This window comes from Gadus chalcogrammus, chromosome 1 (assembly GCF_026213295.1).
Source record: "Gadus chalcogrammus isolate NIFS_2021 chromosome 1, NIFS_Gcha_1.0, whole genome shotgun sequence".
In the NCBI taxonomy this organism is placed as follows: domain Eukaryota; kingdom Metazoa; phylum Chordata; class Actinopteri; order Gadiformes; family Gadidae; genus Gadus; species Gadus chalcogrammus.
Window position 1 is genome coordinate 27,509,949 of NC_079412.1, and position 15,598 is coordinate 27,525,546.

Consider the following 15,598-nt stretch of genomic DNA (forward strand, 5'->3'; position numbering starts at 1 on the left):
CTTCTTCTTCTTCTTCTGATTTGCGATCCTAATCCCGCGTGGAACCAGCCTGGGACCATCCAGATATTCAAGGTTGGGTTTTTGAAACGAAGAAATTTGTCTGGCCTTGGCTCGGCAGCAATTGATTTTGAAACATGGGCGTTGGCCTTATGTTGTTAAAATAAACCACCAGCTTATCAGATCTATCATTTTGGTTTTTTTGGGAGGTTTTCGGCAGGCTGGAGGCCAGACTGATATGCAGAGGGGAACCGAGTGGGACCTGGAGAGATCAAGATGTTCTCGAGAGGCTAGTGTGTAAACAACCCAAGGTTGTATACCCACAAAATATACACGGTCCATCTTGCAAGTATTTGTATTTATACATTTTTATACATTTTAGTTGCTATTATTTTGTCAATCAATTTGATTGTTTATACATTCCTGACATTCCACTTTTCATCCTGATAGGAATATCCTATCGTTAATGTTTGATTTGTACGATTCTGTAAATGTTTTACTGCCGTCATACCTGGTCTAATCTTATGATATAAATAAATAGAGAGCTGTGGAGACCTGGCTGAAGCAAGAAGTTAAGCCTCAGCAGGCTATTTAGCCCCAGCGGGCTTTTATCAGCTCTAAAAGTGGACTTTCCTCATTAATATGGTCATTTTTTGTATATTAGGAACTGAACATTTCTTAAGAGGAGGAATATGCAAATCTCTTGTAAAAGCAGAAGAGGATTACGGGATTTAAAAAATATGCATTTACAAATGTCAAATCTTGTTTTACAGGATGAAGATCTCGGGCTCTGAGCGTAAATAATAACATTAGGCTGCATTTTAGTCCCCTGAACCCATTGGAAAAAGACTAAAGTGTGAATGAGTGTGTGCATTCAGTGATTGGTTCTCACAATAGATCCCATGCCATATCAGATCAGAAGCCCAGTGCCCAACCAACCCGAAACACTCCCCCTTGTTGTTACGTAAGTCCACACCACACATAATCAGTAGCATCTGTGGCCTCCGCTCCTCTGAGATACACACCACTCACATGGACAACCTGCATGGATGCCAGAGAAAACACACCCACCCATATGGAGAGAGAGAGGGGAGGGGAGGGAGATACACAGAGAGAGAGAGAGAGAGAGAGAGAGAGAGAGAGAGAGAGAGAGAGAGAGAGAAAGAGAGAGAGATTGTCTCTCTGTCTCTCTAACCGTGCAATAACATTATGGGGTCCATGCCCTGTGGAGGTCTTTGACTACAGGCCAGGACAACACCTCTGGAATTGTAGATTCACAATCCCAATGCAGTGATGATATTCATGAGCACTCAATTATTCATACTGGTTGAGGCTTTAAGGGTTAAACAAACACAAATCGAGGATTAGGCATTTTGCACATGAGCGGAAGGGAGTCAGACTGGAATAGGACCCATCAAAGCGTCACGGATGAAGACCAGAGAATAAATAATGGACAAATCGGCCAGTATTTCAACAGATAAAATATATTGAAAGATACCCTGTAGAGTGTAGGGCTGAGCCCCCCAAACCACAGGGGAAGGTCCCCCCTTTACTCTTCTAGTTAACAACTCTCTCCAGTCAGGCAATTTCCCAAAAGCTTTGAAAACTGCAGTATTAAACCCCTTTTAAAAAAGCGGAAGCCTAGATGCCTCTATATTAACAACTACAGACCAATATCGAATCTACCTTTCCTAAGTAAATCATTGAGAAAGTTGTCCTCCAGCAACTAAATCACTTCCTGGCATCAACTGGTTGCTATGACACCTTCCAATCAGGATTTCGACCCCTACACCGCACTGAGACCGCCCTTATTAAAGTTGTAAACGACCATCCGTCTTAACACAGACTCTGGCAAAACCTCAATACTAATGCTACTTGACCTCAGTGCTGCATTCGACACTGCAGACCATACATTACTTCTGAAAAGGTTAGAAAACTGGGTGGGGCTTTCAGGCACTGTCTTAAATTGGTTAAGGTCCTACCTACAAAATAGGAACTACTTTGTTTCCATTGCCGACTTTGTATCAGAATCAACCAAGGTGACATTTGGAGTCCCAAAAGGTTCGATCTTATGACCCTCTTTATTCAACATCTACATGCTCCCCACTAGGGGCAAATCATGCAAAATAACAATATTGACCATCATTGCTATGCTGATTACACGCAAATCTATGTATCGCTATCACCAAATGACTATCGGCCCATAGATCTGCTGTGCCAGTGCATTGAGCAAGTGAAGGAATGGATGTGCCGAAATTTCCTTTCAACTAATGAGGACAAAACAGAGATAATTGTATTGGTTCTAAAACGGAAAGGCTTTAGTAACCCAACACCTTCACTCTCTGTCCCTGAAAACCTCAATCAAGCCAGAAATCTAGGGGTTATCATGGATTCAGATTTACATTTTGACAGTCACATCCAATCAGTACAAAATCTGCATATTATCACCTTAAAAATGTAGCAAGACTTAGAGGGCTCATGTCCACCGAAGACTTACAAAAACTTGGACATGCCTTTATCACTAGTAAGCGTGATTTACTGCAATGGTCTCCTTACAGGTCTCCCAAAACAAACTCTGAGGAAGCTTTCAGCTTGTTCAGAATGCTGCTGCTAGAGTTCTAACAAAGACCAAAAGATTTGATCATATTACACCAATTCTGAAATCGTTACATTGGCTTCCTGTAAGTCAGAGAATTGATTTTAAAATCATGTTGCTTACCTATAATCCCTACATGGTTTAGGCCCAAAATATTTAACTGATATGCTTCCACTAAATCAGCCTTTTAGAACCACTAAGAAGCTCCCGAGACAATCTGTTAATTATCCCCAGAGTAAACACAAAAACATGGGAAAGCAGGATTTAGTTACTATGCAACAAATAGCTGGAATAAACTCCCAGGGGATTTAAGACTTGCCCCAACTCTGAGCACCTTTAAAACAAGACTGAAGACTTTCTGCTAAATAACTTTGCCTTTATTTTCTATTTTAATACTAAAATGCCTTTTTAACATTCTATTTTCTGCATATGTTTTTCTTTTACTTACCTATTATTTTATTTTATTGTATGACACTGTTTATATGTGAAGCACTTTGATTCTGCCTTGTGTATGAAAAGTGCTATATAAATAAAGTTGCCCTGCCTAGCCTTGCCTTCTTTGGCGACTTGAATGTGTCAGACTGGGGACCCAATGTCTCCCGTCTCTAATTATTGTACATGAAGCATCCCATGGCAATGAAACATCATTGGAATGTTTGATATTTAGTTAGTAGTCTATTTTTTTGGCTTGTGGAGAATCAGAAAACCCAAAATTGGAGAGAGGGCAGGCGTTTTATTAAAGGTCCCATGGCATGCTACTTTATGGATGCTTTAGTATATATATTAGTGGGCCCCTAACATAGTATTTGAAGAAGAAGTACATCTATATCATATAATAAATATTATCAGGGCCAAAAGCTGTGTGTGCCTCCAGACGATAATATGAATCGCAAACGACTGCGTCGGATTCTCCGACGTCTCTGGTTCTTCCACTTCCACATCAATCTGAAGTAGACTGAACCGCACGCTGCCGGCTTCCCGCTGCCGGCTGCCCGCTGCCGGCTACCGGGCAGTGGTGCTTCGCGGCGGTGGTGCCTTGCGGCAGCGGGCGGCAGGCAGTGGGTGGCAGGCAACGGGGCTCCGGCGGGAGACAATCGCGGGAAACAATCCCTTTCTCAGTTCATGTACTACAGGGAGTCAAAGTTCCTTTCCCCCAATTCCTTCTCAACCATGGCTGAGATAACACCTACTACAGTCTCGTTGTGGAAATACCAGAGACGCCAAAGAAACAACGTGTTATGCGCAGTGGCATTTCTGGACACATTTTACTAGGGGGGCCAAGGAGGGGCCAGTGTTTAATGAGAGGGGCACAAAAAAAAGGCACACTTTTTTATTTAAAGATTATAAATTATATTTTACTTTAAAATCGAAGAAAAAAAAGAAAATAAATGTAGGGGCTTGCATTCGATTTCGTTGAATAACCATCGCTCCCTACTTAACACGGGCAGATAGCCTACTACTCTTTGCTCAAATGTATTTGCTATCTCAATGGCGCAGCCAAAACGGATGAAATACGTGGTTAACACCACAACATTGTGTAGCCTAGACCTAGCAAGGATACTGACATTTGGACCACTGCTTCTGCTTCGATGAGTTAGCTAAGATATGATTAAGTAACTTAATTTCATCATCAGTGTGAGGAACTACATCAACACGGTTATGTGCGAGAACAATAAGTCTCTTACGAAATGAAATCGTTTAGCTTAGCTTCGACTCTTGCAACAGGATAAAACTTGCTTCCTATCTCCAAGAGTAGTCACTATCTTCATTTATCGAGCAACAGCAGCACGTTGTTTGGGTGCGGCGCTCTAATTTCCACGTGTAGAATGATGCATCGCATTAGTTCTGTAAAATCATTCAAATCATAATTGTTTTATTGGTCAGCACGGGGGGGGGCACAGACATGTCTACAGGGGCACTGGCCCCCGTGTAGAACCGCCATTGGTTATGTGCCGTAACACCAACAGCAGAACGGTTATCCAAATAACAAAGAAGATAACAAATGTGTGGCTCGCACAGTCATAGCTCATTGTCGGGCCAAATTCTCTGGGCGGGTAAGGCAGAGAAAGGGGAGGTAACTTGGCCCCTTATGACGACATATGGGACCACATTCCAAATCAGCGCGCCTCAGCTTCCATTTTTTCAAATGCGAGCAGGATACCTAGTGCTCGTTTTACACCAATTACAAGTTTTAGCAACTGAAGGACGATAGGCACCTTTAGGCAGGCTAGGGGAACTCATATTAATGTTAGAAAACCTCATTAAGTGAGATTTTCATGCAATGGGACCTTTAACCTCTTCTTGGTGGATAAGGTCAATCAATTAATCTATCTTTAAAGAAAAGGCCAATCAATTAACCTATCTTTAAAGACAAGGCAATTAAATCGATAATCATTAATTATGTTGATTCTAAGACGATTGTGATATCCTAATTTTAGGTTGAGGCCATGGCTGGCCGTAACACTAAAACATGTGGCATTGTTATACATTTGCCACACAATGTTGTAAAGAAGCATAGCAGAAATATGGCAAACACGGTCCTTGGTATTTCCATTGGTTGTTTGCTGCCCGTGGGTGTTGAGACGGGCTACAACAGCAGGAATAAAATATCTAACGATTAGAAAGCATAAGGGAGGGTATAGGTGAGAGGCACAAGTAACATGACGTACCGAGTGTAGGAAGTGTGATTTTATAGCACCTATGCGCCACCGGACTTCAACGGGACGGTCCTGCGCATTTGTTTTTGAATGGTCGCCACTCGCCAGCAAGACGCACCAAAGAACACGATCTACCAAGATAGATATCAGAGATAACTTGCTGATACGCATGCATGAAGACATTTCCGTGTGTATGGACAGTGCTCGGAGCACAAAGCGAATAACACTCGACTCACTGGGACACATGCAGCCCGGGAGCGCGCTCCTTCGCCCCGAGCATAGAGTTGGCTTCTTCGTTAACGAAACCAAATCTATATTAGGCATACATAACAGCTGGGACCGGATACATCAATTCGAAGACAGACCGAAGCACACCTCTGTTGGATGCATGGACCCCGCGCGTAAGCATGGCTCTGTCTGAAGCGGGGGGAGTTGGCGGTCGCAGCAGCACACCACAAAACGGGATAGCGCACCATAGCCGCAGGAGAACGGCACCTGCTTCCATGAAGAACAATTGTATTTATACATAATTGTATTTCTGGCTTGCAATTTGGTTGAATATTCTCCGAAATATTCCAACGTGGTAGCCTACCCAATGGATTCCTATAGTTCAACTTTGGCGACATCCCCAAACGAACGTGGATTGCAGCGCCTAGGTTTGGTGTTGTGAATTCGGAACTTCGGAGTGCGGAACGATTGCCTGGTCGTTTTTTTTTGTGTGTGGAATCAATTTGTTTCCCATCAAGGCCAGCATCATCCGTGAACATGCCAGAGCCATTCTCCCCAGCACAGTTGCTCTACATCGGAATGGAGGTGGCTATCGCAGTCACTTCTGTTGTGGGGAACGTGATGGTGGTGTGGGCGGTGAAAATTAATAGATCGTTGCGAGATACCACGTTTTGTTTTATCGTGTCTCTGGCTCTGGCGGACATCGCGGTGGGCGCCCTCGTTATACCTTTAGCTATAACAATCAGCATCGGACTCCAAACCCACTTTTACAGCTGCTTGCTCGTGGCGTGCACGGTGCTCGTGCTCACCCAAAGTTCAATCCTTGCCCTCCTGGCCATAGCGGTCGACCGCTACCTCAGGGTCAAGATCCCAACCAGGTAAATACGTATACTGTCAGTAGGTCACAACTTTCATTCACCCTAATAATCCTGATAGCCCATGCATTCCGGTATATTAACTACACTTAAGTAAACCGTTTCTGGATAATAAGGAATTCCCCCCTGATTGTTTGTGAATGGAGGCGGCCAGGTCGTTAAAACAATGTTGGTGCTGAGGCTGACGACTATGACTGCGGTGATGGTTGTGCTTGTGGAGAGGATGGTGTTGGTAAGTCATGGTGACTCTGAGAAGTTGAATGTCCTAGTATGTGTTCCCTGGCACAGATGTTCTCAAGGGTGTCATCTGTCTGTGTGGTAGGGGCACACAGGGGCACCATGTAAGTTACATGGTGATCTGTTTCCCTCTACATTGCTGACGGGACAGCACACCAGAGCATGGGTAGATCAAAATAATTTAGTTGGCAGAGAAAATGTCCATCTTTGGTCATGTATTTAGAAGTGTGCCTCTGCACTAAATATGGTCATTCAATGAGAGCAAAGTGTTTTTATTTTCTATTCAAATATACCGACCGCCGGGGTGAGAGCAGAGCAGGGGAACCAGCTGAGATCTGGGAGTGAGGCAGGTAACAGACGATGGGCATTGTATTTGCATGCTGATATCAATAGTAATTTGCCATTTAAGAATTTATGTTGAGGAAATCTTTGGGATCAAATTGTGAGGCTATACATGCTGCAGCATTTGTCTGTTTGGATATCTGAGGATTAAAAAATGTCTTCAATGTAAAATGTGCTAGATTGTCATTTACAACCCATCAATGAATTTACAACCCATCTGCTAATGCTGCCAATCCTTGTTATTCCCTTTTGTTTTGGATAAATGTACTCATGTCAGGGAATGATTATTCACATTTCTTATATTAATAGAATATCTGCATATTAACACACACGTTGTCTCCCTCCTCTCTCTCACTCACTCTCTCTCTCTCTCTCGCAAATTAGTACAAAGGTCTTGACACGCGAGCCTTGTGCAGTGGCGATTCGTCATTCGTCCTGCTTGATAAGATATTGGCATGGATCGTTCACCCCCAGCATGTGTTCCTATGACAACAGTGTGTGTTTACTGGTTTCACAGCGCTCCCATGCAGTGTGCCCAGTCTGGGTCTCCTTGCAACAGTCCCGTGTGGTGCACATCACAGTGTCACCAATGTTCCCCCTCTCCGCGGTCCTGTGGCTCATTATCAGAATAATTGTGTTGTGCTACTTCAGAATCAGGGCCTTTCATAAGACTGTAATGTCTAATCATTGTTTTAATCAAGTAGTTATTAGACCATACAGTGGCTTCACCGTGCAGCCCGTGGAGACGCAAAGGCTATGTTAAATGTTAAATGTAATTATGTTAAACCTATAATTACTGAGCATCAGCGGTCTGAAAACACATCCTGTTCTTGTTTATTTTCCCTTTGGTTAACCTCGAATTGATTTAGGCGACAGAGGCCAACAGACTACAGACCCTCTGCATCATCCCCTAGCCATCAGTCATCAGCTCTCTCTATATGGGGAAGTAGAGCATTGACACTTTCACCTCGCACAGCCTCTGCCCACAATGAAGGCTGCTGCTCCGCGGTGACCCGGCAAGACGACCTATGAGACCAGGGTTAGGAATGGAAAGGCCAGAGGGCCGACGGGAAACTCTGCTCACCGCTCGCTGCCGCCTGTGTGTTCGCCTCTGCTTGGTTCATTGGCGTGAAGTCGTGGGAGTTGGTGGGCGATGGTCAGACGCTCTGTATAATGGGCTGTAGCATGATCAGAGGCTTGAGGCTGTCAGGGGATCTGAGGTTATCAAGATATTAAGATGTGCTTTAGTTTGAGTTTTGGAGGGAGCATGCAGGGAAGCAATTTTCTCTTCAAGATGAATCTATTAGGAACAATGCCACGTCTGCACTATATTATATCATATCATTATCATATCATGAGATATGCATCAGCATCTTGTCCATTGTGCACAACAATGAACAATTTATCTCATCACCAAATATAATGGGCAAAATCGTCTATATATAATTAAAATGCAGATTTATATTTCATGATATGAAAAACGTTGGTTGGTTTTGTAAACGATAAAACGAGTGAAGAACGTGAAGATCATTCAATGTCTCGATAAGGATTTTCCTCGTAGTGGTAATATAAGAAGGATGCCCGGTGCGATGCACGACTGAGCCTTTGCCTTGTCCTGTCATCCATGCAGCTACCGCAGGGTGGTGACCCCTCGGCGGGCTGGCCTGGCTGTGGTCCTCTGCTGGACGGTGGCTTTCATCGTGGGCCTGACGCCCATGCTGGGCTGGAACAACCTCTCGGGCCTCCGGGAGAACGGCTCCATCAGCCCCGACCTGGTCATCACCTGCCAGTTCGAGAACGTCATCAGCATGGACTACATGGTCTACTTCAACTTCTTCGGCTGGGTCCTGCCCCCGCTGCTGCTCATGCTGGTCATCTACGCCGAGATCTTCTACATGATCCACAAGCACCTGAACAAGAAGAAGGGCGCCGGCGGCCACTCGGACCCCCACAAGTACTACGACAAGGAGCTCAACCTAGCCAAGTCGCTGGCCCTGGTGCTCTTCCTCTTCGCCGTCAGCTGGCTGCCGCTCCACATCCTCAACTGCATCACGCTGTTCTGCCCCCAGTGCCAGACGCCGATGTTCCTCCTCTACATCGCCATCCTCCTCACGCACGGCAACTCCGCCGTCAACCCCATCGTCTACGCCTTCCGCATCAAGAAGTTCCGCACCGCCTTCCAGAAGATCTGGGAGCAGTACTTCTGCTGCAAGGATGTGTCGGCGCTGGAGATGCAGGCCAGCGAGAGGAAGGAGATGCCGGAGCCAGACCCGAGGCAGGCGGCCGCGCCCCCGCCACCGCTCCTGCTCAAGGACATGCCAAACAACGGTCCCCCGAAACCACAGTCGCCAACCCCCCGACACCCGCTGGAGCTGGGCCCTAAGCAAGCACTGTCCATACTGGAGCATAACTCTGTGTAAGGTGGCCAGCGGGGATCCCGGTCGGGTGATGATGCGTTACTTGGATGCCCTCTCACGCTGGATGTATTCCCGTGAGGGGAAGGAGTCGGTCCAACCTCCAAAATGCTTGGATGCTAAATAGTCACAGACTACGAGCATGACATTGGCGCCTAGCAGTTTAACAATATATGAATTGTGTATCTACACTATACACGCGGAATGTGTGTGTTAGTGTGTTTGACGGTACAAAAGAGTGGAAGACAAGGAGGGAGATTGTGATTTGAGCAGGAGTGCAACAACTATGGCAATGAGGGTATACATTAATTTGCAATAATGCACCTCTCTTTGACGATAAGGTGTCCATTTTAGACTTAGACTTTAGGACATTTGTTATCTTTATCTACAAGGTTTTTTCTTCTGTATATAATGTCAACTCGTCCATGTGGCCATTACATAGTGTGCAATGTATATGAATGTTATTGTTCTGTATCCGGATTCAAGATCGTATTAACACAAGATGATGGGATTTGCAACAGGGATTAATTTACAACCTATTGTAGTGGTGATAGACAAGATCTGTCTCGCTACACAAACGTGAGTGCTGGTTTGAACTGTCAATGGCTGAAGAAATATGAATGTAATGATCATGTAACTTCTAATACTGTAGCAAAAGACTGTTTCTGTGGCGTGCTGTGAGCATCCTCCTCGCATCCTTCAGGGGCCCCAGAGGCCTTGTGGGCCCCTACCTGGCGGACGGTGAACCATCCTTGGAAGAGCCAACTGGGACAAAGAGATGTGCTGACAACGGGACTTTGGAATCCCTCTTCTATTATTATTATCTGGGGGTTTGAGTCCCACCGTTTACCAGTAGCTGGGTTCAGGTGCAGAGTGGACAACTGTGAGGTATGGACAATGGACATACAATGTTCTCTCAGAGGCTGTGTCTGAGCATACGTTCTGTGTATAGAGGGAGGGATCAAAGCTACGCTTCTGAAAAATGTTGCACTAAATGTTTACAGATGCACCAACGTACAAGCAAAACTGTGCATGTGCAAAACACACGCACAAAGCACTCAAACACATACACATCGACACACACAAACACACACACACACACACACACACACATATACATGCACAGTGCGCACATACACATGTTCACAGAAGCACCACCATAATTCAGTGTGAATTGCAAACTGTTATCTGAGGGAGCTTGCAATTTCCTTTCATCCTGAGTAGGACATTTTTCTGGGAAACGAGGCATCCATAGCCTGGATGCTTAGTTTTCTGGTGTACTCATGTTCAAAAATAGTTGACATTGTGACCATCTTTACAACAGTGCTATATCATCAATGTACAGAACGCAAAGCGTGTGTCATCAGACAAAGACATTTACCTTTTATTTTGTACTTTAATGGCAAAAATGCAAAGGATGTAAAGTTTCATTCTGTGGTTTTGAAACTGGTGAGAGCGTCAACACAGATGTTTTCGCAAACTGAGTAACAATCCCTGAGGCCAGTTTTAGCTGTCCTTGACAACTGTGTTGTCAATGCTTTTCTGTGGAGTTACAGTGAACACAGAAGCCCTAATGCTGAGATTATATCGATTTTACATATTGTCAGAAACAAGAATCGTTCATGCAAGTCACACTGTATGTATCTTGACGGGCTCATTAAGTATCAAGGCCGGTTGTCCTGTACATAGCACACTTGAGGGTAAAAGTGAATGAATAAAGATAAAATGAAAAGATTTTTTTCCCTCCACAGTACCAAGAGTGCTTTACTACTTAATGCATTGCATGTATGTGCCATTTGTTTCTGCCCTTTCCGGGTCAATTGACTTGGTTTCCCTTCCCATGGTGAGGTCTGATATCTTGCTTGGATTGATTCTGTCTTCTAAATAACACACCAGATGCTATTTAAAGGTCTGATGTTCAATAATACGTCAGTGTGCGAAATCGACCAGTTCGAAATTAAGCGCATTGGCCGGAAGATGTACATAAGCATGCATAATTTGAGCAGCGGAGGTTAAAACTTAACAATGCATGAGGCAAAATGCAACAAGGGATAGCTTCCAGCATCATTTCCATGAAAAGATCTCATGAAAATGTTGTTGTGCAAACTGCGATACAATGCAAATGAACAAACGCAAACTTGCCTTCGCTTTCCTTACAGTGATCAAAGGGACAATTTGATTCCTTTCCATCTGTATTACCATGCATACCCTGGGTGTCGGCTGATAAATGCTATGGTGCAGCTTCATTCAAATCCTGAGACCACAAAGCTTGAGTAAGGCTAAGCAATCCCAACTGTATTGGTGCCTGCACGATGGCCTCAGCAGACCCCTGGAATTCCTATTACTGTTCCTACCTTGGGTCTGGGCAACATAGTGTGTGTTTCTGAGATAAAACTGCTTGTGTCTCCTCTCTGAGAATATACATTCTGTTGAATAATTACAGGACACCAGTAGTTTCTGGACAAACTGTACTGAGTATAAAGTGCTAACTCCTCTCCTCCTCCTCTCTCTCGTTATCTCGGTTTCTTTCTGTGAGTTTGTGTGTGTGTGTGTGTGTGTGTGTGTGTGTGTGTGTGTGTGTGTGTGTGTGTGTGTGTGTGTGTGTGTGTGTGTGTGTGTGTGTGTGTGTGTGTGTGTGTGTGTGTGTGTCTCTCTCTCTCTCTACTAGGGGACTGGATATCGAATAGCCCGTCATCATTGCAATCTTTTTAGTCTCATCTTTCATATGTTGCCACCCTTGAATCAATACCACAGGAAACACACCAGACATATTGTACCTTAATACCATGCAAGGCCACCCAAATGGCCTATTCAAATCAATTATCCCGGTCTGATATCCCAGATGTGTTTACATGCAAAAAGTCAGCATTTCACGTGTGAATGTTATTTTTCTCAAACGGTTGCTTGCCAGTCGACCTCGATTTCCGGGCAAAACAGGGGTATGTGTTGAGGGAGTGAGTTCAGATAAGAACTTAAAACGATCTAGAGCCAACTTCAATGTGTTTATCTCAAGGCGAGCGGCGGAGGTGACCCTTCCAGACGCGACCCCCCCCCCCCCCTCCCAAGGACTCCACGACCTTGGGGTGATAGCGCTTCCCGGAGGGGGCTTTGCCAGTGGAAGGAGTCTCCGCCCAACATTTAAAATTCACATCGTGCAGCGCAGGTACGTCGTCTGGCTTAGACCCATCCGTCTCTGAGATGAATCGGCCCGCGAGTTGACTGAACAATCTAGGAATACATAGCGATGTGCTGTTTTCAAAGAGGATTTCAAAGAATCTCATCTGACGAGGCTTAAAGGGTGGCCTATTTGCTGGACGTGTCCACCTGATCTAAACATCTTAAGTACCCCTTTGTTTTTTCTCCTTCCTCTCGGTTGAATCGCTTCCTCTCACCATTTGGCAATGCCGCCGCGCTGTCCACAAAGGCATGCCCCCGCCTGGTCAGGCTTAGGGGGGAGAGATGGATATTTATGCCCCGCTGGAGGGCTTCTGGCATTAAAAATGGACGAGTAGTCTCATCTACCTGCCGGACCACAGGTCATGAATAGCCAAGTGGACAGGGCTCCAGGGGGCACTGCTCGGGGGGGGGGGGGGTCAGGTGCCTGGGGGTCGGGGCCCGTGTCAGATGGCGTGACATGACAACACTGACTGTAGGAGAGGGCAATAAAACACACACAAACACAACGATGTCAACAATATAGCAGAACAGAACAACACGACGACGAAACAATACAAACAAACAACGACCCATTATAAACACAACCACTTTAATACAATACAGTCATATGAAAATGAACCATCCTAATAATATATTTGGAAACATACTAAAAGTAGATGCAACAATAAACTACAGCAATAGAAAAAAAAAATTTACACGATACAACAATACAATATACAATGACGTTGCAGATCAATTCTGTGGGAAAAAAAACACCTTCATGAAATCCAAAACACTTTTTTCTTCTTTTGTTTACTGTCAAGTTTTCCGAAATGGTTATTTTCTGTCCTACACGCAAAATGAAATGTCGTTGTGATTCACTGTTGGCTCTTAAATAGATGATATGGATAATTCAAGTCAATTGTAGTTTTTTGTTCTCATGTACGAACACGTGCGCGCGCCCGTACACGCACGCACGCACGCACGCACGCACGCACGCACGCACGCACGCACACACACACACACACACACACACACACACACACACACACACACACACACACACACACACACACACACACACACACACACACACACACACACACACACACACACACACACACACACACACACACATTAATTATTAACAGAACATGACTTTGAAAATAAGGTCAGTCTCGATATTGCATTTTCAGGCGTCAGCATGGAATTATGGCCACAAACTGGTAAGTAGAGTGTCACATGTAAATCTACACTGGTTGTGCTTTGTAAAGAAATTGTTTATTGAAGATAATTACGAAAGAATAAGAAATTTGAAAAGCAGCCTTGTAGAAGTAGTTTACAAAAGCAGATTTAGCTTCATTGATGGGGATGGGGTTGAATCAGTTTCTGCTTTAACTTTTGGCAAATTTCGTTTTTCTTTGTCTGACTCGGCTGAAGCTCGTAGCGTTAGTGACAGACCGCCCCCTGCTGGGAAGCCATGTGGTTGCATGGTTTGATAAAAAAATACGCTCAGTGCCAAGAGAGAGAGAGAGATAGAGAGAGATAGAGAGAGAGCGAGAGAGGGAGAGAGAGAGAGATTTCTAGTCTTTCGATTGCCGCCCAAAAGGCCCTACTTAGATCCTCAAATAATTCTTCAATATTCAGAAGAGTACATCAATTAGATCACATAACTGAAAGAGAGAGAGAGAGAGAGAGAGAGAGAGAGAGAGAGAGAGAGAGAGAGAGAGAGAGAGAGAGAGAGAGAGAGAGAGAGAGAGAGAGAGAGAGAGAGAGAGAACCCCAGGTGCTCCACTGTCTCCCTCATTAACTTCTCTCACAGGTCCTGATTAGAAGATGATCGCGCCACACTATATTGCTATTGTCCACAAGTGCAGTGGGCTGTTTGAACTGAGGCCTGTGGTTTTATTAGAGATATCCAGATTCCTAGGTTTCTAGTTTAGTGTGGTTCTCGGGTCATTTAACACCCTGTGGTTGTAGATTGAAGCAGCTAACAGACTGTAGTTCTGATACAGCGCTGAAGGATATTATATATCAGGGCAGGTCAAGTTTAAAGGAAAATCTAAAGGTAAGTTGTGTCTCATCCAAGTGCTGCTGGTCCAGCAGTGCTTTCAAAACATGATTCCATCGAAAAACAACTGCGACCGAATCAACCAACGTGTGACCACAGACGATGACAATGCTAAGGGATGGAGCAAGCAGTTTGGTGGGCATTCCAGGAAAATCATAGTCTTCCCGCTAATGACCCATGGGGCTGGCAGATGCCTCCGACCTGTTGGTTGCACGCAGGCAGCGCCTCCTATTGCAGTAGATTGCATAAACTGTATTGTGTGTGTATGTGTGTGTGTGTGTGTGTGTGTGTGTGTGTGTGTGTGTGTGTGTGTGCGTGTGTTTGTGTCCGAGAGTGAAATAAGATGTTATAATCCAATAAACTATGGTCACATAAATACAAGCATTTTTTGTTTAGTCTGGTACTTACTTTAGCATGGTAAGTGTTTCCTGTTATGGACATTTTAATTGTTAGACATTTACAATTTTCAATCATAGAGACATATTCTTTGAATATAAATAAGGCTCCAGAGCTAATCAAAAAGCATCAGAATATAACTTGTTACACATAAAAAGGATCCTATCCGGGATAATCCCCGCCCCCCAAGTGACCCCCCTCCCTAAAAGCGACCCTTCACGACGGTACACGCTGCAGCTAGCCATGCGTCCCTGTGGCTTAGGCCTTACGTATGGATTTGTTACTGCGTACAAAGATGTGAATGAGTCTGCTGCATCAACATACCAGAACATGCTGAGCCTGACTAACGTCCCCAGCTTCCTACTATCAGCAGTCTGTCCTTAAAGGGAAGGGGGAAGTTCCCATCTTTCTTTCCCCTTTTTTCTCCACTCCTGGATCCATTTTTAAAGTCTCCAGTGACACACAGGCACAGGCACATACACATACACATTATGATTTATTATCTCTGCTATCCATCCCTGCTATGCTGCCGTTCTACTCGGGCCTGCAGGTCTGTTGTCCCGAGGCTAAGATTGCAAGATAAGTGTCCAATGCGCTGTTCTATATTTTCCTTGTGCTCATCTGCGTGA

The 15,598-nt window shown here is 44.7% G+C and overlaps 1 protein-coding gene across 1 annotated transcript; it reads left to right on the top strand.

Moving 5' to 3' along the window:
• The first annotated feature begins 5,180 nt into the window (after positions 1–5,180).
• Positions 5,181–11,144, top strand: adora1b (adenosine A1 receptor b). Its single transcript, XM_056599541.1, has 2 exons — positions 5,181–6,356; positions 8,563–11,144. Exons 1-2 carry the CDS (start codon positions 6,016–6,018, stop codon positions 9,350–9,352), a joined length of 1,131 nt encoding a protein of 376 aa, XP_056455516.1. The 5' UTR covers positions 5,181–6,015; the 3' UTR covers positions 9,353–11,144.
• The last annotated feature ends 4,454 nt before the right edge of the window (positions 11,145–15,598 follow it).

Bases quoted from the DNA above. Each gene is read 5' to 3' on its own strand.
- adora1b (XM_056599541.1), top strand. From the start codon at position 6,016: ATGCCAGAGCCATTCTCCCCAGCACAGTTGCTCTACATCGGAATGGAG. The intron at 6,357-8,562 runs GTAAATACGTAT...TCATCCATGCAG, and splicing joins AGGGTCAAGATCCCAACCAG to CTACCGCAGGGTGGTGACCC.